The 20633-nt window shown below is 38.0% G+C and overlaps 1 protein-coding gene across 2 annotated transcripts in view; it reads left to right on the top strand.

The window, feature by feature from the left end:
- Positions 1-18136, top strand: part of MRPS35 (mitochondrial ribosomal protein S35) — a 48200-nt gene extending 30064 nt beyond the window's left edge. For both annotated transcript variants that reach the window (XM_068561303.1, XM_068561304.1), the window contains one exon: positions 17853-18136. In XM_068561303.1, the coding sequence (XP_068417404.1) occupies positions 17853-18122 (270 nt within the window). In that variant the 3' untranslated portion in view covers positions 18123-18136. The remainder of the gene's footprint in view (positions 1-17852) is intronic.
- The last annotated feature ends 2497 nt before the right edge of the window (positions 18137-20633 follow it).

The following is a 20633-nucleotide window of genomic DNA, read 5'->3' on the forward strand; positions in this document are numbered from 1 at the left end:
AACGCTATGAGATTAGAAATGAATTACAGGGAAAAAAACGTAAAAAACACAAACACATGGAGGCTAAACGATACGTTACTAAATAACCAAGAGATCACTGAAGAAATCAAAGAGGAAATCAAAAAATACCTAGAGACAAATGACAATGAAAACACGATGACCCAAAACCTATGGGATGCAGCAAAAGCAGTTCTAAGAGGGAAGTTTATAGGTATACAAGCCTACCTAAAGAAACAAGAAAAATCTCAAGTAAACAATATAACCTTACACCTAAAGAAACTAGAGAAAGAAGAACAAACAAAACCCAAAGTTAGCAGAAGGAAAGAAATCATAAAGATGAGAGCAGAAATAAATGAAACAGAAACAAAGAAAACAATAGCAAAGATCAATAAAACTAAAAGCTGGTTCTTTGAGAAGATAAACAAAATTGATAAGCCATTAGCCAGACTCATCAAGAAAAAGAGGGAGAGGACTCAAATCAGTAAATCAGAAATGAAAAAGGAGAAGTTACAACAGACACCGCAGAAATACAAAGCATCCTAAGAGACTACTACAAGCAACTTTATGCCAATAAAATGGACAACCTGGAAGAAATGGACAAATTCTTAGAAAGGTATAACCTTCCAAGACTGAACCAGGAAGAAACAGAAAATATGAACAGACCAATCACAAGTAATGAAATTGAAACTGTGATGAAAAATCTTCCAACAAACAAAAGTACAGGACCAGATGGCTTCACAGGTGAATTCTATCAAACATTTAGAGAAGAGCTAACAGCTATCCTTCTCAAACTCTTCCAAAAAACTACAGAGGAAGGAACACTCCCAAACTCATTCTATGAGGCCACCATCACCCTGATACCAAAACCAGACAAAGACACTACAAAAAAAGAAAATTACAGACCAATATCACTGATGAATATAGATGCAAAAATCCTCAACAAAATACTAGCAAACAGAATCCAACAACACATTAAAAGGATCATACCCCACAATCAAGTGGGATTTATCCCAGGGATGCAAGGATTCTTCAATATACGCAAATCGATCAATGTGATACACCATATTAACAAATTGAAGAATAAAAACCATATGATCATCTCAATAGATGCAGAAAAAGCTTTTGACAAAATTCAACACCCGTTTATGATAAAAACCCTCCTGAAAGTGGGCATAGAGGGAACCTACCTCAACATAATAAAGGCCATACATGACAAACCCACAGCAAACATCATTCTCAATGGTGAAAAACTGAAAGCATTTCCTCTAAGATCAGGAACGAGACAAGGATGTCCACTCTCACCACTATTATTCAACATAGTTTTGGAAGTCCTAGCCACGGCAATCAGAGAAGAAAAAGAAATAAAAGGAATACAAATTGGAAAAGAAGAAGTAAAACTGTCACTATTTGCAGATGACATGATACTATACATAGAGAATCCTAAAACTGCCACCAGAAAACTGCTAGAGCTAATTAATGAATATGGTAAAGTAGCAGGATACAAAATTAATGCACAGAAATCTCTTGCATTCCTATACACTAATGATGAAAAATCTGAAAGAGAAATTATGGAAACACTCCCATTTACCATTGCAACAAAAAGAATAAAATACCTAGGAATAAACCTACCTAGGGAGACAAAAGACCTATATGCAGAAAACTATAAGACACTGATGAAAGAAATTAAAGATGATACCAACAGATGGAGAGATATACCATGTTCTTGGATTGGAAGAATCAACATTGTGAAAATGACTATACTACCCAAAGCAATCTACAGATTCAATGCAATCCCTATCAAATTACCAATGGCATTTTTTATGGAGCTAGAACAAATCATCTTAAAATTTGTATGGAGACACAAAAGACCCCGCATAGCCAAAGCAGTCTTGAGGGAAAAAAACGGAACTGGAGGAATCAGACTCCCTGACTTCAGACTATACTACAAAGCTACAGTAATCAAGACAATATGGTACTGGCACAAAAACAGAAACATAGATCAATGGAACAGGATAGAAAGCCCAGAGATAAACCCACGCACCTATGGTCAACTAATCTATGACAAAGGAGGCAAAGATATACAATGGAGAAAAGACAGTCTCTTCAGTAAGTGGTGCTGGGAAAACTGGACAGCTACATGTAAAAGAATGAAACTAGAATACTCCCTAACACCATACACAAAAATAAACTCAAGATGGATTAGAGACCTAAATGTAAGACCGGACACTATAAAACTCTTAGAGGAAAACATAGGAAGAACACGCTTTGACATAAATCACAGCAAGATCTTTTTTGATCCACCTCCTAGAGTAATGGAAATACAAACAAAACTAAACAAATGGGACCTAATGAAACTTCAAAGCTTTTGCACAGCAAAGGAAACCATAAACAAGACGAAAAGGCAACCCTCAGAATGGGAGAAAATATTTGCAAACGAATCAATGAACAAAGGATTAATCTCCAAAATATATAAACAGCTCATTCAGCTCAATATTAAAGAAACAAACACCCCAATCCAAAAATGGGCAGAAGACCTAAATAGACATTTCTCCACAGAAGACATACAGACGGCCACGAAGCACATGAAAAGATGCTCAACATCACTCATTATTAGAGAAATGCAAATCAAAACTACAATGAGATATCACCTCACACCAGTTAGAATGGGCATCATCAGAAAATCTACAAACAAATGCTGGAGAGGGTGTGGAGAAAAGGGAACCCTCTTGCACTGTTGGTGGGAATGTAAATTGATACAGCCACTATGGAGAACAATATGGAGGTTCCTTAAAAAACTAGAATTACCATATGACCCAGCAATCCCACTACTGGGCATATACCCAGAGAAAACCGTAATTCAAAAAGACACATGCACCCTTATGTTCATTGTGGCACTATTTACAATAGCCAGGTCATGGAAGCAACCTAAATGCCCATCAACAGACGAATGGATAAAGAAGTTGTGGTACATATATACAATGGAATATTACTCAGCCATAAAAAGGAACGAAATTGAGTCATTTGTTGAGACGTGGATGGATCTAGAGACTGTCATACAGAGTGAAGTAAGTCAGAAAGAGAAAAACAAATATCGTATATTAACGCATGTATGTGGAACCTAGAAAAATGGTACAGATGAGCCGGTTTGCAGGGCAGAAGTTGAGACACAGATGTAGAGAACAGACATATGGACACCAAGGGGGGAAAACTGCGGTGGGGTGCGGATGGTGGTGTGCTGAATTGGGCGATTGGGATTGACATGTATACACTAATGTGTATAAAATTGATGCCTAATAAGAACCTGCAGTATAAAAAAACAAACAAAACAACTAATACTAAACTTTCATTGGGTTATTTGTATGGAAATATGTTAATATAAATGTTTCAGACATTACATGAAATTTCTAAAAATCTTATATGTTCTGGTATAATGTTGTAAGTCATAATCCTAGTTATTACTTTAAAATATGTATCTCAGAAATAACTAAAAAAAACCAAAAACACAGACAGTGGTGGGGGAAAGAAAATAAACACTTGCTTTAGAAAATGTAGAGATCTGAAATCAGATTCAAAGGGTTCTTGGGTGATTTTGATATTTAATTACTAATGGTTGCTTTTTAAAATTTGAATTTTTGGCTGTCTTATTTGGACTTCATGATAGTCTTGTTGCCAGTCAGAAATATATCTAGGTTTGTATTAAAGTGGTTCTGAAAAGTCATGTAACAAAATGGATAAAAGGGATAATTTTATACTCAGAGTTTATTTTTAAAGGGGACCTTATTGCAAGTATTTCTGATAAAAATGATGAATCCTTTTGCAGAGCCATAATTGCCATTTAGTCTAGTGGTTTATGAGTTCATAGTGATCTTTTGTGTATGCTCACATACACATAGATTTCCAGGTTATATCAGAGAATGCTTGAATGACATTTATTTTCTCTTCTTAGCATTCATCAATGATTTTGTTATTTACAAGGTACAGTGATAGGTATCGGTGGGATTATCAAAATGAATGAGCCTCTGTTTTAGGCACCTTTATTCCTAGAGGGATTTGCCGGTTATAATATAGTCTGTTTCACTAGGTAAGGGAGGTTGGAACATAGTGCTGTGAGAGGCGCATACAAGGATTAATTCTCCCTTGCAGCATCATGGAAGTGGTGACTGGTTTTGGAAGATGAGTAGGAGTGTGCAGTAGGTGAAGGACTCTAGGCCTGGTGGGTTTAGAGAGCAGGCAGAAGTTTGGTGTGGCCAGGGTACACGACCAACAGGGCAGAGGTAGGAGATGAGACTGAAAAATAATTCAGAGCCAGGCTGTGAACAGGTTGTAGAGCTTATTTACATACAGAATGTAGATTTGTATCCAGAGGGCAATATTGAAATGATGTAGTAGCATTTTACTAGATGTGTGAAAAGGCATCTCTTTCAGTGTTCCAGTGTTTATGAAAGAGTAAACCATTCTCATGGCAAATATTACGTGTGCTTTCATTAAAATGAACTGTTTATTGATTGATGAGCAAATGTTTACTGGTTGCCTCTTATTTGCTTGGTGGTGTTGGATATGGAGATTAATACCTAAGGAGAAAACACTGTCTCTTCTATTGAGGAACACTAGTAGAAGCAAGTTGGTTTACTAATAAATATTATTAAAAATGTTATAAAGGTTATATAATTTACTATTTAATTTTTTATTTTTCTCTACTTATTTATTTCTTATATATCCTTCAAGGCTTTGATACCCACTTGAACCTCTTTTTTTTAACTGAGATATTATTGACATGTAATATCTTATTTTCAGGTATACAACATAATGATTTTGTGTGTATGTGTGTGTGTGTGTGTATATATAAAACACAAAATGATCACCACAATATGTCAGCTTAACATCCATTACCACACAAAGTTAATAAAAATTTTTTTCCTGTGATGACAACTTTTAAGATTTACTCTCTTAGCAACTTCCAGGTATACAATACAGCATTCTTGACTGTAGTCACCAGGCTGTACATTATATCCCCGTGACTTACTTATTTTATAACTGGAAGTTTGTACCTTTTGATCACCTTCACCCATTTTGCCCACCTCCCACCCCCAGCCTCTGGCAGCCACCAGTTGTTCTCTGCTTCTGTGAGTTCAGGGATTTTTTGTTTCTTTTTTGTTCTTTTAGATTCCACACATAAGTGAGATCATAACAGTGTTTGTCTTTCTCTGTCTGACTTATTTCACTTAGCATAATGCCCTCAGGGTTCATCCCTGTTGTCGCAAATGGCAGAATTTCCTTCTTTTTTTATGGCTGGATGATATTCCATTGCATATATATGCACCACTTACTCTTTATCCATTCATCCATTCATGGACACTTAGGTTGTTTCCATGTCTTGGCTATTATAAATAATGCTTATGTGAACATGGGGGTGTAGATATCTTTTTGAGTTGGACTTTTCATTTCCTTCAGATAAATACCCAGAAGTGGAATTGCTAGATCATATGATAACTCTATTTTTAGTTTTTTGAGGAACCTCCGTACTGTTTTCCATAGTGGCTGCACCACTTTACATTCCCACCAACGGTGCACAAAGGTTCTCTTTCCACATCCTCACCAACACTTGTTATTTCTTGTCTTTTTGGTAATAGCCATTCTAATAGGTGAGAGGTGGTATCATTGTGGTTTTGATTTGCATTTGCCTGATGATTAGTGATGTTAAGCACCTTTTCAGGTGCCTTTTGGCCATCTGTATGTCTTTCTTGGAAAAATGTCTATTCAGATCCTCTGCCCATTTTTTAATCAGGTTGTTTCTTTTCTTTCTTTCTTTTTTTTTTTTTTTTGCTATTGGGTTGTATGAGTTCTTTATATATTTTGGATATTAGTCCTTTATCAGATATATTTGAGCCTCTTATTCTTTGACTCCTACTTTGCCTAGATAGCAAATTATACTATCTTATTTTCTTGACTACAAAAGTTGCCTTAGTCCATGTTCCATGGGTTGTTTTCCCTGTATGTTTTGTCCTTTTAACTAATCTGGTAAGACTCTCATTAACATGCATCTGATCTTACTGTATTTTGTTCTTCAGAATATCTGGGTCAGTGCTAGGTAACTACATGTTTAATAACATTTAATAATATTAAACTAAGTGTTTAATAACAGCTGTTGAAACATTGTCTATTCTTTTGGAGATCCAAAAATAGACTTTTGAAGTAGGTTTTCAACTTAAAAAGTAAAGTGACAGAGTAACAAATAAACTCCCTTTCCAGTAATATAAAATGTAGCATACTTGTTAGATGTTAGCAATAATTAGCTTACTGGTATAGCTTTTTAATGATCTATTAATAAAATTATTAATAATCAGTAATCAATAATTATGCCCAAATTTTAAGAAATATCTTTGCAACAGTTTGAGATACTTAATTTTCATGGATGTATGATTTGGGCTATATGTAGATCAGGTTTGTTTTTCATTTGATTATGTGTTTTTTCAAATATTTAAAGGAAAAGTGTTCTAATGCTATATCATTTTGGAAGTTCTCTACAGACATTTGCTTCTATGAGTTTAATTCATGATGCTAATTTATATTTGACAATGTTAATATGTTAATGGAATCTGTAGGATAATATTGGCTACTCCTAGCAAGATACATCTCTTTAAGGTGAAAGGTACTTATGCATAAACTTACATATTAACTAATTATGCATAAACTAATATTACAGTCTTCATTAAAGAAAAACAACTAGTTAAACATATTAATTGAGCTACCATGAAGAGTCTGAGCATTCATGATAGACCAGTACCAGTAAAGAGTGTTTGCATGTTACCTTTCACTTGATTCCAGACAAATAGAACATCCGGTCTTTGTTTTAAAAGTGGATCTGTGGTGTTGCTTGGAGAGTCAACTGTGTCTCTGTCTCTGACTCTTTTTTCACCTCTGTGCTGTTTCAAATGATCACCTTGGATGAATACAAAAAGGAAACCAAAAAGGGGGTGGGGGTGAAGGAGGAGTTGTTCCATTTTTTTAAAGTGCTTTAAAATACTGTGTCTTTTTTTTAACAACAGAAGCATTTAGCATGGCCACCCATTTTAAATTAGTGCTAACTTTAAAGATCAGGAATCAAAAAATTTACCTGTTACAACCTCTTCATTATTTTCACTGAGAAATTAAGACTTAGAGGAGAGATCAAGCATTTTGCACAAGGCCACAGAGTCTGTGAACCTAAGGAACTCAGACCTGAACTGCAGCTTCACAGTTTCATATGCTTTCCATGGTATCATATTACTTAGTTTTATTCAACTTTGACTTCCATGATAAAATATTAGGAAATAAAAGAGATGAAATCAAACCCGAACTTTAGCTGCTAGTTCTCAGACTTAACTATTAACTGAAAATTTATCTGTCTCCATAACCGGTTTTCAGCTGGGGCTTGCATGAGACTCACCTGTGAAGCTTTTCTTAGCTACAGATGCTTAGAAATTTGATTCCCTGCAGAATCAAAATCTCTAGAGGTGAGACCCAGACATATTTTAGTCTAAAGGCTCTGTTGCTGAGCTCTTGATTGTGAATAATTTCCCTAGTCTTTGAGTATTGTTAATAAAGAAACTGATTAGAAGGTTGGTATATCTCTTTTAAGACAGTTTTTGTACATGTACCTAGCGTCAGCACTGAGGGTGTGGTATGGGAATTAGAATGAAAAGGGCAAGAAAAAGGAAGGATTTGTGTATCATACATGCATAGGTTTTTTTTTTAACTTATTCTTTTTTATTTTTAGTATCTCTGTTGGAGTACAATTGCTTTACAATGTTGTGTTAGTTTCTGTTGTACAACAAAGTGAATCAGCTATAAGTATACATATATCCCCATATCTCCTCCCTCTTGAGCCTCCCTCCCATCCTCCCTATCCCGCCCCTCTAGGTGGTCACAAAGCACCGCGCTAATCTCCCTGTGCTATGCGGCTGCTTCCCACTAGCCATCCATTTTACATTTGGTAGTGTATATATGTCAGTGCTACTCTCTTACTTTGTCCCAGCTTCCCCTTCCCCCACTGTGTCCTCAAGTCCATTCTCTACATCTGTGTCTTTATCTCTGCCCTGCCACTAGGTTCATCAGTACCATTTTTTTTAGATTCCATACATGTGCATTAGCATACAGTATTTGTTTTTCTCTTTCTGACTTACTTCACTCTGTATGACAGGCTCTGGGTCCATCCACCTCATTACAAATAACTCAATTTCATTCCTTTTTATGGCTGAGTAATATTTCATTGTATATATGTGCCACATCTTCTTTATCCATTCATCTGTTGACGGACATTTAGATTGCTTCCATGTCCTGGCAAATGTAAATAGTGCTGCAGTGAACATTGTGGTACATGTATCTTTTTGAATTATGGTTTTCTCAGGGTATATGCCCAGCAGTGGGATTGCTGGGTCACATGGTAGTTCTATTTTTAGTTTTTTAAGGAACCTCCATACTGTTCTCCATAGTGGCTGTATCAATTTACATTCCCACCAACAGTGCAAAAGGGTTCCCTTTTCTCCACACCCTCTCCAGCATTTATTGTTTGTAGATTTTTTTCTTTTTTCTTTTTTTTGGCTGTGTTGGGTCTTCATTGCTGCGTGCAGGCTGTCTCTAGTTGCAGCGAGCGGGGGCTACTCTTCATTGCAGTGGCTTCTCTTGTCATGGAGCACAGGATCTAGGCATGTGGGCTTCAATAGTTGTGGCACGTGGGCTCAGCAGTTGTGGCTCGCAGGCTCTGGAGTTGTGGCACACGGGCTTCGTTGCTCTGTGGCATGTGGGATCTTCCCAGACCAGGGCTTGAACCCATGTCCCCTGCCTCGGCAGGCAGATTCTTAACCACTGCGCCACCAGGGAAGTCCATGTTTGTAGATTTTTTGATGATGGCCATTCTGACCAGTGTGAGGTGATACCTCATTGTGGTTTTGATTTGCATTTCTCTAATGATTAGTGATGTTGAGCATCTTTTCATGTGTTTGTTGGCAATCTGTATGTCTTCTTTGGAGAAATGTCTATTTAGGTCTTCCACCCATTTTTGGATTGGGTTGTTTGTTTTTTTCATATTGAGCTGCATGAGCTGCTTGTACATTTTGGAGATTAATCCTTTGTCAGTTGCTTCATTTGCAAATATTTTCTCCCATTCTGAGGGTTGTCTTTTCGTCTTGTTTATGGTTTCCTTTGCTGTGCAAAAGCTTTTAAGTTTCATTAGGCCCCATTTGTTTATTTTTGATTTTATTTCCATTGCTCTAGGAGGTGGATCAAAAAGGATCTTGCTGTGATTTATGTCAAAGAGTGTTCTGTCTGTTTCCTCTAAGAGTTTTGTAGTGTCTGGCCTTACATTTAGGTCTTTAATCCATTTTGAGTTTATTTTTGTGTATGGTGTTAGGGAGTGTGCTAATTTCATCATTTTACACGTAGCTGTCCAGTTTTCCAAGCTCCACTTATTGAAGAGGCTGTCTTCTCTCCATTGTATATTCTTGCCTCTTTTGTAAAAGATGAGGTGACCATATGTGTTTGGGTTTACCTCTGGGCTCTCTATCCTGTTCCATTGATCTATATTTCTGTTTTTGTGCCAGTACCATACTGTCTTGATTACTGTAGCTTTGTAATATAGCCTGAAGTCAGGGAGCCTGATTCCTCCAGCTCCTTTTTTCTGTCTCAAAATTGTTTTGGCTATTCGGGGTCTTTGGTGTCTCCATACAACCTGTAAAATTTTTTGTTCTAGTTCTGTGAAAAATGCCATTGGTAATTTGATGGGGATTGCATTGAATCTGTAGATTGCTTTGGATAGTATAGTCATTTTCACAATGTTGATTCTTCCATTCCAAGAACACGGTATATCTTTCCATCTGTTTGTATCATCTTTGATTTCTTTTATCAGTGTCTTACAGTTTTCTGCATACAGGTCTTTTGCCTCCTTAGGTAGGTTTATTCCTAGGTATTTTATTCTTTTTGTTGCAGTGGTAAATGGGAGTGTTTCCTTGATTTCTCCTTCTGATTTTTCATTGTTAGTGTATAGGAATGCCACCAGAAAACTACTAGAGCTAATCAATGAATTTGGTAAAGTAGCAGGGTACAAAATTAACGCACAGAAATCTCTTGCATTCCTATACACTAACAGATTTTTTTTGACTTGACGTGGTAGGCAGTAGGCAGCTGTTCTTGAGCGGGTTGATGATACAGTAAAGTAACACTTCTTATATATATTTGCCTTCAGGTAAGACTTCATTTTATATCTGATGCTCAGGAGCCTATCATATACTTAAAGGCCATTAAGAAAAATTTCCACCCAGTGGCTGAAGTCATGAACCTTGAAAGTTATACTGTTTTCTTCCCTCCCCCTCTCCCCTGATATCTAATAAGTCACCAGGTCTTTTCAGTTTTAGCTTTTAAATACCTGTTAAAACTATTTTCTCCTCTTTATCCCTAGTGCTACTATCCTGATATGGGTCTTTATCATTTTTTACCTGAATAACTATAATAGCCTTGATTTTCCTGTCTCATCCATCTTCCAGATTGCTGTTAAAGTAATTATTCTAAAAAGCAAGTCTGCTGTATCATATCCCTTTATAAAATCCTTCAGTGGTTCCCCATTACCTAGCATAAAATCTAAACTACTTAGTATGTCTATTCACAGAAATTTACCACTTCATTACCAGCTACTCAGGAATTGTAGGTTATGTATCCTGTACCATAATGAACATAATGTGTTCTTTCATAACTTTGCATATGCTGTTTTCTTTGCTTATAATCCCTTTTCAAATTGATCAGACTTGCAAATTCATAGGAATCCTTTAATACACCTCAGATGTAACCTGTCTCAGATGTTTCTTCCCATCCTTTTTCCCTTCTCCCTCTGTCAGTTAGCATTCCTTTTATTGCTTTTATGGTAATTGCCTGTATACATGTCTGCCCAGCTCCATTAGACTGTGAGGTCACTGAGGACAGGACTGTGTATTTCATTCATCTTTATATTCCCAGCATCTAGTACAATGTCTGGCATATCAGCATTCAGTAAATTTTTAAAAAACTGATCTGATTTGAATTGAATTCCTTGACATACTCAGTTAAAAATTTAGCTTTGATAACTAAAAGTATTGGCAGTAGCTTTTTAATCCATTGTGGATATTTACTTCTTCTATTTTTTATGATTTTCAAGTAACTTGAATTTTTTTAATTGGTAAAACTGTTTTTCCTCATCTAGCACAATGCCGTACTTGTAATCATGAGAAGTGGAATATTACTGTGATTCATGGTCTAGGCAAAGGGAGTTATAAATAAGATGGTAGAAGGTGACACATTTGTGTATTTAGTGGAACAGATACTTCTTTGCTTTCTATTAGATTGGAGTTCACTGACCGTTTCATGAAGTAGCTATTGTGCTTTTCTTTGTATTGAATTCATGCTTTACAAGGAGAAAAAAGAGATAGGGTCAAATTAAGTTATTCTTTTGTTCTTTTTTCCGTGTTTCTATGTTCCTTGGAACACGTTCTACCACTAAGAAGCAGTATGATTTGGGGCAGATTATTTAATTGCTCTGGGCTTCAATTTCCTGATTTGTAAAACAGATAGTGATAGTACTGCCTCATAGGGTTGTTATGAAAGTTAAATGAATTAATATACGTAAGGTGCTTACTCATCCCGTGCCACTTTCCTCACCTTGGCCTTCATTCAGGCCTGAATGTCCTAAGCTCGTTCCTGCCTCCAGCCTTTATGGATGCTCTTTCCTCTACTGAGATCACAGTCTTCATCTGCCCGGTTCCTCCTCAACTCTAGGTTTCCTACTGGATTGGCAGTTCCAGGGCAAGACAGTGCCTGGGACAGTAGTTGTGTAATAAATATGTACTGAGTGAACGAATGAGTGAGTAAATAATTGAGCCAGCTGTGTAGAAAAGAGAACAGGATCATGTGGAATGGAAGGTTCCTTCCTCTAGGGCTGTAGTCAGAGCAGGTTCTCTCATGGTAGGCAGGGAAGAAAGGAGACTGTATATATGTATATTTGTTGTATACATACATAAGTTAAATAGTGAAATTGTAAATGTTTAATAATTAAGTTATTAAAATTGAAGTCTACAAACTAATCAAACTGCCTGAATGGTGATCAATTTGAGCTTACATTGGTATTTTTAATTGCCCCCCCCCAGTAATTTGAATATGTTATTGTTTATGCTTTAAAATTAATACATGTCAACTACACTTCAAAAAAAGAAACTCTTAAACAACTGCCCACTTCAGTCCTGGGTATAATTTCAGAAGCTATAAAAATTTGGCAGTGAATTACAAGTCAGGGTACGAAATTATAAATGAAATGTAATCATAGCTGTGCTTTAAAAAAAAAACGAATTTAGAAGGGCACACAGCAAATATCACAAGTATTGATTGATTTTCTTTTCTTCAAATGTCTCAAGTGTCTGGTAATTGTTTATTGCATGCCAGACATTGTATGTAAAAGACCCATAGAAGCTCCAATTGATGTCATCCATCAGAAAGAATTTCCTCTTTTTTCTCTTGGGCACAGAGGGTCAGGGGCTTATCTTTTTAATCCAATCAGAATTGAGTTGGAGCAGGGCTGGGTTACAGTTCTTTAAGATTTAGTTCACCTTTTTCTCTTCTCAGGCATTTTGATTGGGAACTTGGTGAGTCCGCTTCCACATCTCAAAGTCTGCTTAAGAGTCACTTGTGCTCTTCAGAAGTTTTGAGCTTAACTTCTAGCCCTTGCAGCAGAATCTGGAAGATGTCTTGAGAGGGAGATTGGTTGTGTGAAACAGGACTTCCTCCCTCTAGTAGGACTTTGTCTCCTAAACACTATGAGATTATAGGAGATTTGCTCTTCAGAAGCTTGATTCAGCCTCCTCAGCTTCCCATAAGTAGCCCTAGAACTAAAACCAGTCATGTTTGGGGCTCTTCAATTCCAATCTGTCATACAAGCCCTGGGTAACAGCTCAAACCTTGCTCATTTCTCTTTTCCCGAGTAGAGTCCTTCTGCGTGGGCCGAGGGCCAGTCTGATGATACAGAATTGGAAAATGGCCTCAGGGAAGAAAATGGCTAGGGATTTTCAGAAGGATGCTCCCCATATGCTTGCAGCCTGGAGTTCACATTCATCTAGTCCTAATTGATTCTAAAACTCTCTGGTGGGACTTCCCTGGTGGTGCAGTGGTTAAGAATCTACCTGCCAATGCAGGGGACACGGGTTCGAGCCCTGGTCCGGGAAGCTCCCACGTGCCGTGGAGCAGCTAAGCCCGTGTGTCACATCTGCTGAGCCTGCGTGCCACAACTACTGAAGCCTGGGTACCTAGAGCCCATGCTCCACAACAAGAGAAGCCACCGCAATGAGAAGCCTGCGCACTGCAACGAAGAGTAGCTCCCACTTGCCACAACTAGAGAAAGCCCGTGCACAGCAACGAAGACCCAACACAACTATCTATCTATCTATCTATCTATCTATCTATCTATCTATCTATCTATAAAACTCTCTGGTGTATTGATTACCTGGCTTTTTTCCAGTTGTAGCCAAAGCAGCGGCATCCTGTGACCTGTTACATCCTATTTGAAAGTGGAAATCATAATGTAAAATTAAAAGAAAGAAATTTGGAGGTTTTTTTCCCTCAAGGATTTTATATTTATACCTCTTATATGAAAAATATTCTGAAGTGACAAGCATTATATAAAATGTTATTACCTTTTTATCATTACTAGAAGATGATTTTGGAATTGCTTTTTTGTTTTTCTTCATTTTCAGGATATTTTATTAAGGAGACATTTTACAAAGGTTCAGTAACAGAAACAAGTGAGGGTGCAGTTCTCTGGGGTGCTGAGAGTGGGGTGCCATCACACCGCATATCTGAAGGCAGGGGAGGGAGGTGCTGCAGAACCAGAGAGAGAGCTGTATGGATGGGCCACCTGACAGGAACTGTGGGACATGCCCTCCATCAGGGAGAGAGTTGGGAAGGAGAACCCTGACCTCACTCTCCATCATTCTCTAGGTCTCTTGCTGGTGCCTCCCATTAGCCAAACCGAACCAGGAGCCAGAATTCAAGGGGTCCCTATGAGACGTCCATTGGGATTGCTTCTTAATATATCATTTAAACCAACAGCTCTTCCATTTAGCTCTGTTCTTTCTTCACTGATAAGCCCCATTTGGATGGCAGCCATCTGTGAAAACTTATGTATTAATGACTAGAAAAGATTTCCCTCAAAAGGTAAATATAGTGATAACAATTACTCTTTATTTTTCCTGCTTGAAAAACAGAAATTCTGAAGATCTTTTTTATTGATACATGTAACATAGGACTTCAGAAAATTAGCTTTCTTTTTCTTGAGACAGGTCTTTATAAGAGGTAAATTCTCTCTGTGTGTGTTTCTGTGTTTTCTACATTTGGTTAGACATAAAAAGCCTTCACCCAAAGGAGACTGCTGGAAAACTGGAGATAATTCAGTTATTTTTAAGAACAGGCTATTAACTGAGAAAATTAAATCTAATCAGTGATAACATTTATCAAGAAGACAAGAAGTAATAAGCATCATGAAAAATACTACCTTTCTATCAGTGATAAATAAAGACCTTTTGTTTCTGTATTTTTTTAATCTACATTTGATAAATATCAGTCATGTGATTTTGTGAGTGGGAATAATGATGGCAAAACATTTGGACACTTCTTGTGTTTATATTTACCTTTAAAGTTTCGCTTCACTGCTTGATGGTGGTAGTGGTGCCCTTGCCATGGGAACATAGATTTTGGAGGTGTGCCAGCAAGGGTTTGAATCCTACTCTTCTTTATTCTTCTTCTTAATAAGTTGTGATATTAGTAGTAGATGGTTATTTAGTGTTTACTGTGAGCCAGGTACTCTAAGTATGTAGCTATTCCTTACTTCTTTTAATCCTCAGGACAGTTCTGGGGAGTCAGTTCTTATAGAAATGCAAGCCTATCACAGTGGTAAGTGATGAAGGTAGGATTTAAACTCAGTTCTATAAAACACCAAAGCCCATGGTAAATACTGTGCCATACCCCTCCCTGTGTGACCTTGAGGGAATCACAGATATAAAGCCCTCTACCTGTAATTCTGAAATGAAAAAAGCTTTGGAAATTGCTAGTCTTTTCATAACTTATTTGGTGGCAAAATGAACTCTGAATGGATGAGAAGCTATTTATAGCCTTTGTTAATCCCATTTAGTGCGAATATTCATACATGTCGCTAGAAAAGTAGTAATATGTTTGATTAGGGGGTGCTGCCGTAGACCTCCTCTGGAGATGTTACAAAATTTACTGTGTGCGTGCTGCATTAACTTTACAAGTTAAAATACAAAAATTCTGAAATCTGAAACATTCCCAGGTGACTGTGCCCCTCTATTTAACTTCTGTAATACTTAGTTTTCTTATCTGTAGAGATGTCAAGATCTAACCCAGTATGTCTTAATATGAATTATATTAATTAATACATACATGTAAGTATTAAAGTACCTGGTACATAGTAAGTATTCAGTTTGGGGGATTGTTAGTATTATTATCTTGGAATTTATATTTAGTTGTGCAGAGTTTGGATCCTAAAGCTAGAATATGTGGAAAACTAGAGTTTTGTTTAGCTTGTAGCTGAAGCCCAGCACTGCATTGTATCTGTACAGGATTAGTAGGAAGCCATGCCCTTCACAGAATATAAGTGACTTTCCCTTACCAAGGACTATTTAGAACAGCAGTAAGTATAAATGTACACTATCCTGTAGTTTAGGATTTCCTAACCTTTTTCATGTCACTGCGCACACAGAAAAGTTCTCTACTGAGATGAATAAGGGAGGGGGATGCTTGTGGCTGCCCCTGCTGCAGCAGGCTCGCGTGGCGCCTGAGTGCTCGGGGAGTCAGCGTCATGGCATACCTGTGAACACGCCTTGGCAAACCAGTGTGGAATTGTACATGCCGCATATAAGGGGAAGATAAAAAATGCTGAAAATTGTTAGTGGATTTACTTTGGTTATCTCCTCTGATTAAGCATCTATTTCTAGTCAGTTAAAATCCAGAAACACCTAGGTGAAACGTAATTTTTTGAACAGTTAAGTCTCTTGATTCTTGTCTTCTAACAGTTCAGAATGAGATGGAGTGACTGTTTTACTTAATGCTTTACAAAATGTGTTTGTTGACCTCTTAAATTAAGTTTATTTCACTTGTAAGTTAGAATTATGAAGAAACTATGACATTGTCTTGAACATTTAAAGCATTGGCAAGAGTGGATAGGCCGGTGATATATTTAATTTCGGACATTTTTTTTTTAAGGGGCTGACATTTATTCCTTCCTCATATATTACAGTAAAAATTGGGTATGGTGGGGTAATTTTGTCAGTTATTTTTTTTAAATGTACAAATTCAGAGTTTGGCTGTTAGGAGTTATTTGCAACAGGGCTCTGGGGGCGGGGCACAACAGGAAGTTATTTCATATTATCCCTGCCCCTCTGCCAAGCGAAAGCCTCCCTACCAGCTAAAAAGAGGGTGCAGAGCAGATTCTCAACCAGATAAGATGTTTCTAGAACGTAGGTTGGAACATTGTCCTCCGCCACAAATTCGGCATAGGGAGGCGGGGCAGACGTAGAGGAGCTGCGAGTACAGAGACCCACTTGGGTTCAGGAGTCTGGGATCCGAGGAAACACCCTACATCTGCTTGTTTCTCTTAGAGGAAAGAGTACACAGTTTAAAGGATTAAAGGAGGGTTTCTTCTTCTTGTGGGTCTCTGTGGTGGAGGAGCTTCTTTCCTGGGCTGCAGTGATCCGAATGGGGTTTGCCGAGTCGGTGGCATCCCCAGTGGCTTGTTTGCCTTTGGTGGGGCTCCTCTTTATCCTTTGAGGGGCAGATTTCTAGTGCTTTTCTCTTTTCGTGAGCTTTTGGAGCGGGAGTGGGGATGGGAGGGTGGCATGGCTGGAAACTGTTTGCCTCCTTCTTGGTGCTCACTTGGCTCTGAGGAGCCTGGGAGCTCTGTCTGCTCAAGCTGTGGTCTGTTTCAAGAGGAGTTTTCAGAGTTAGAATATTATTTCTGACAGCCTTACAAATCTGCCTCACTTTTAGTACTTTAAAAACTTTATAATTTGGAAGGGTTTACCACCTTCAAAAGCTGTAAGACTAGTGGGTCATTCCATAACAGCCTGTGGCTCAGAATATTGTTACGTGTTAATTTGGAAAGAGTGTGTCTGCTCTTCAGCACTTCTCTGAACCGGGGCATGTTACATGTCAGCTGCGTTGCTTGATTTTCTTCACAGTGTTACATCTTCATTTAAATCATGAATCTGAATTGTATTAATCTAAAACCTACCGGTGTTCCCTAAAATAACATGGTAATAATTTTTGTAAGAAAAAGTAAGTAGTAATGAACATTGTTTCCATTATAGGAACAGAAAATAAAGATAATAAGACAAAATTCCAGAATATATCAAGTCATTATGACAAAATCACACGAACTTTATATTTTAAATTTATTTTAATGATTGGTCTTCCCTGTCATTCCCAGAGGCATGTTACAGAGATAAATACAGTCTCCTTTCAACTCTCATATTTGGAACCTCAGAAATTTGAAATGTTTGATGTGTTAGAGTTTCGGGACTGGAAAGTTGCAGGGAGTGAGTTTTCTGCATCTTTCGGGAAGCAGTATTGCTGTGTAAGTGCAATTCGCAGGGCAGATAAAGTGTAAATTTTGTGGGTAGAATTAGTGAGTGGTAACGAGGTGCTCCTGTGACGGAGTGTGCAGCCCGAAGCTGCTGGTGCCGGCGGACAGCAGTGCTAGGTCCGGGAGGGCAGTCAAGGCGCACGCACCGAGTGTGGACCAGACTTCGAGTCATAATTTTCAGAAATCAGAACTTGTTTTTTCCTTTCAGAAAACTGAAGAATGGGAGAAAAAGAAGACTGAAGCAGACATGGAAGAGTATGTATGGAAAGACAGCTCCTCAGAAAAAAACATCCTGGAAACCCTTCTCCAAATTAAAGCTGCTGAGAAAAATCTGGAATTAAGTAAAGAAGAGCTCCTTGGTACTAAAGAAGTTGAAGAGTACAGAAAGTCTGTTGTTAGTCTTAAGAATGAGGGGGACAATGAAAATACCCTTTCTCAGTACAAAGAATCAGTGAAGAGACTATTAAATTTGACGTGAATTATATAGAAAAATTGCCTTGATTTATTAATTTTATGATATATATGTAATCATTATCTAATTTGATATACAGTTGAACATGTTAAAAAACCATTGTTTTATTACATCAGAGTTAAAATTATTCCTTTCATCCTAATGTACAAAGGCAGTGATTATTCAAAAGTTTTCTTACTTATGCACTGGGGCAATCAGACTAATTCGCTCTCTGTGATTTCTTCTGGTTCTAAAGTGTTTGGATTTTATTTCTACCATAACAACTTTAGTGTTCATATATATACAATGTTGTTGTTTTGTCACCTGCTCCATTTCTTTCCCTACAAATTAGTACTTATTGGTTGCTTTTGAATAATGATTTTGGTTATTTGGGAAGCTAGGCCCAGAACCCAGTCCCCTGACTGAAGTTCAGTGTTTTGTCTACATAACTGCTGTCTGCCTAGTGAGTTTTTTGCACATGATGATTCTGATTAGAAACAGGTCCTTGGCAGTATTTTCTAACCTAAAAAGTTTGTTCCATTCCTCTATTTTGGGGTCACTTTATGTTGATTCAGTTCTGTTTAGCATCCTGCTTTCCATTTTCTTTGGCTCATTTCTCCAACCCCAAGCTTGCAGAAAAGTGGAAATGGAGATTAGCTGGTATTCATCTCTCTGGATGCCCCTGCTAGAACTTCCACATCTCAGGAAAGAGATGAGGTATAAAGACCCTGAATTTAATTGGAGTAAATGACAAAATAACTGCCCTAAGAAACATTTCATTCAATTTAGCTGTCAATTCAGTACTTTTAAGTATATCTGTAAGTCATTTCTTACCACTTAAAGTTGTCGACAAGTGACTAATTTAAAATTGAAATAAAGGAATTATGGAGGCTGTTATTTGCCTAAAACTTATTTTGCTTGACAGAATTTGAGAACATAAAATGCCGAAAGGAATTTCAGAACAATTGCTCAAAAGATTTATATAAATTGAAGATATGATTTAGTATTAGCAAGGCCAAGAGTCCGTAGGTTATAAAGGACAACAATAGGGCCTTGAGTTCCATCCATTCCACTGGATGGAAATAGCGAATAAAAAACAAAGTAGATACAACTGAATTTCTAGATCAGGTTTAAAGCATACATAAGTGTATTGAAGTGTTACATTTCTTAGAGAGTCAGAGTTGAGGAAATCTCAGATGTGGAAACAGGATTGAAGAAGGACACATTTGAAAACAGTGGAAGCTGAGGAGAGGTTGTCATTTGGGAACATGTAAAGAGGTGGTAGATTAGGGTCCTCAATCCTGTAGTAATAATACAGTGAAGATGGAAGCAGATGGAGTAATGATACGTAGTAAAGAATTTGACCTTGCTCACAGAGAATCTGGCCTCTCCCCTCAGCTTCTGGGAGGTAATCTGTCATACCTCATAGAAGTGTCTTTGGTTAGGGCAGGAGTCAGTCACAATGGATTTTAGGTGGGGCTCGCTACACCTGATAGTCCTAGGCATGCCAGGAAAACCAACCATGTGTTTAGGGTTGGTGGGCTTTGAGTCTCTTGGTACATCAGTCCACCCAGCAGCTGAGATCAACTGCCCAGGTAATTGATCAGTCAGTCATACCTATATGATGGAGCCTCAATAAAAATTTAGAACACTGAGGCTCCGGTAAGTTTCCCTGGTTGGCGATACTCTGGACATATGGTCACACACTTTTACTGGGAGAGTAATGCATCCTGCTTCCACGGGGAGAGGACACCAAAACCTGTGAGTTTGGAACACTCCTGAACTTCATCCTAGGTGCTTCTTCCCTTGGCTGATTTTAATCTGTATCCTTTCCCTGCAATAAACCGTAACTGTGAGTATAATAGCTTTCATTGGGTTCTGTGAATTCCTCTAGTGAATTATCGAACCTGAGAGTGGTTTGGGGACTCCCCATCCCCCGAACTTATAGTTGGTGTCACAAGTAAGGGTGGTCTTGTAGAAGACTGTGCCTTTTTTTTTTTTGTTTAATTGAGTTATGTTTTATTCGGCAAAGATTTTTTTTTTTTTAATTAATTTTTGGCTGTGTTGGGTCTTCGTTTCTGTGCGAGGGCTTTCTCTAGTTGCGGCAAGCGGGGGCCACTCTTCATCGTGGTGCGCTGGCCTCTCACTATCGTGGCCTCTCTTGTTGCGGACCACAGGCTCCAGACGCGCAGGCTCAGTAGTTGTGGCTCACGGGCCCAGTTGCTCCGCGGCATGTGGGATCTTCCCAGACCAGGGCTCGAACCCGTGTCCCCTGCATTAGCAGGCAGATTCTCAACCACTGCGCCACCAGGGAAGCCCAACTGTGCCCTTTTGACCTTTGCAGTTTGGCTAACTCCGAGCAAAGACCTGAAGACTCTAAGGCTGTGGCATTGACACCTAATGGCAAAATCTTAGAGCTGTAAGATTAATACAAAACTGCCTCAAAAGGGTAGCCGTTGCTGTCATTGTAATGTTAGCAATAATTAAACAGCATTTTTTGTCATTATTTAGACTCTTGTCCTTAAGCTCTAATTGATC

Source organism: Eschrichtius robustus, chromosome 13 (assembly GCF_028021215.1).
Source record: "Eschrichtius robustus isolate mEscRob2 chromosome 13, mEscRob2.pri, whole genome shotgun sequence".
Lineage (NCBI taxonomy): Eukaryota > Metazoa > Chordata > Mammalia > Artiodactyla > Eschrichtiidae > Eschrichtius > Eschrichtius robustus.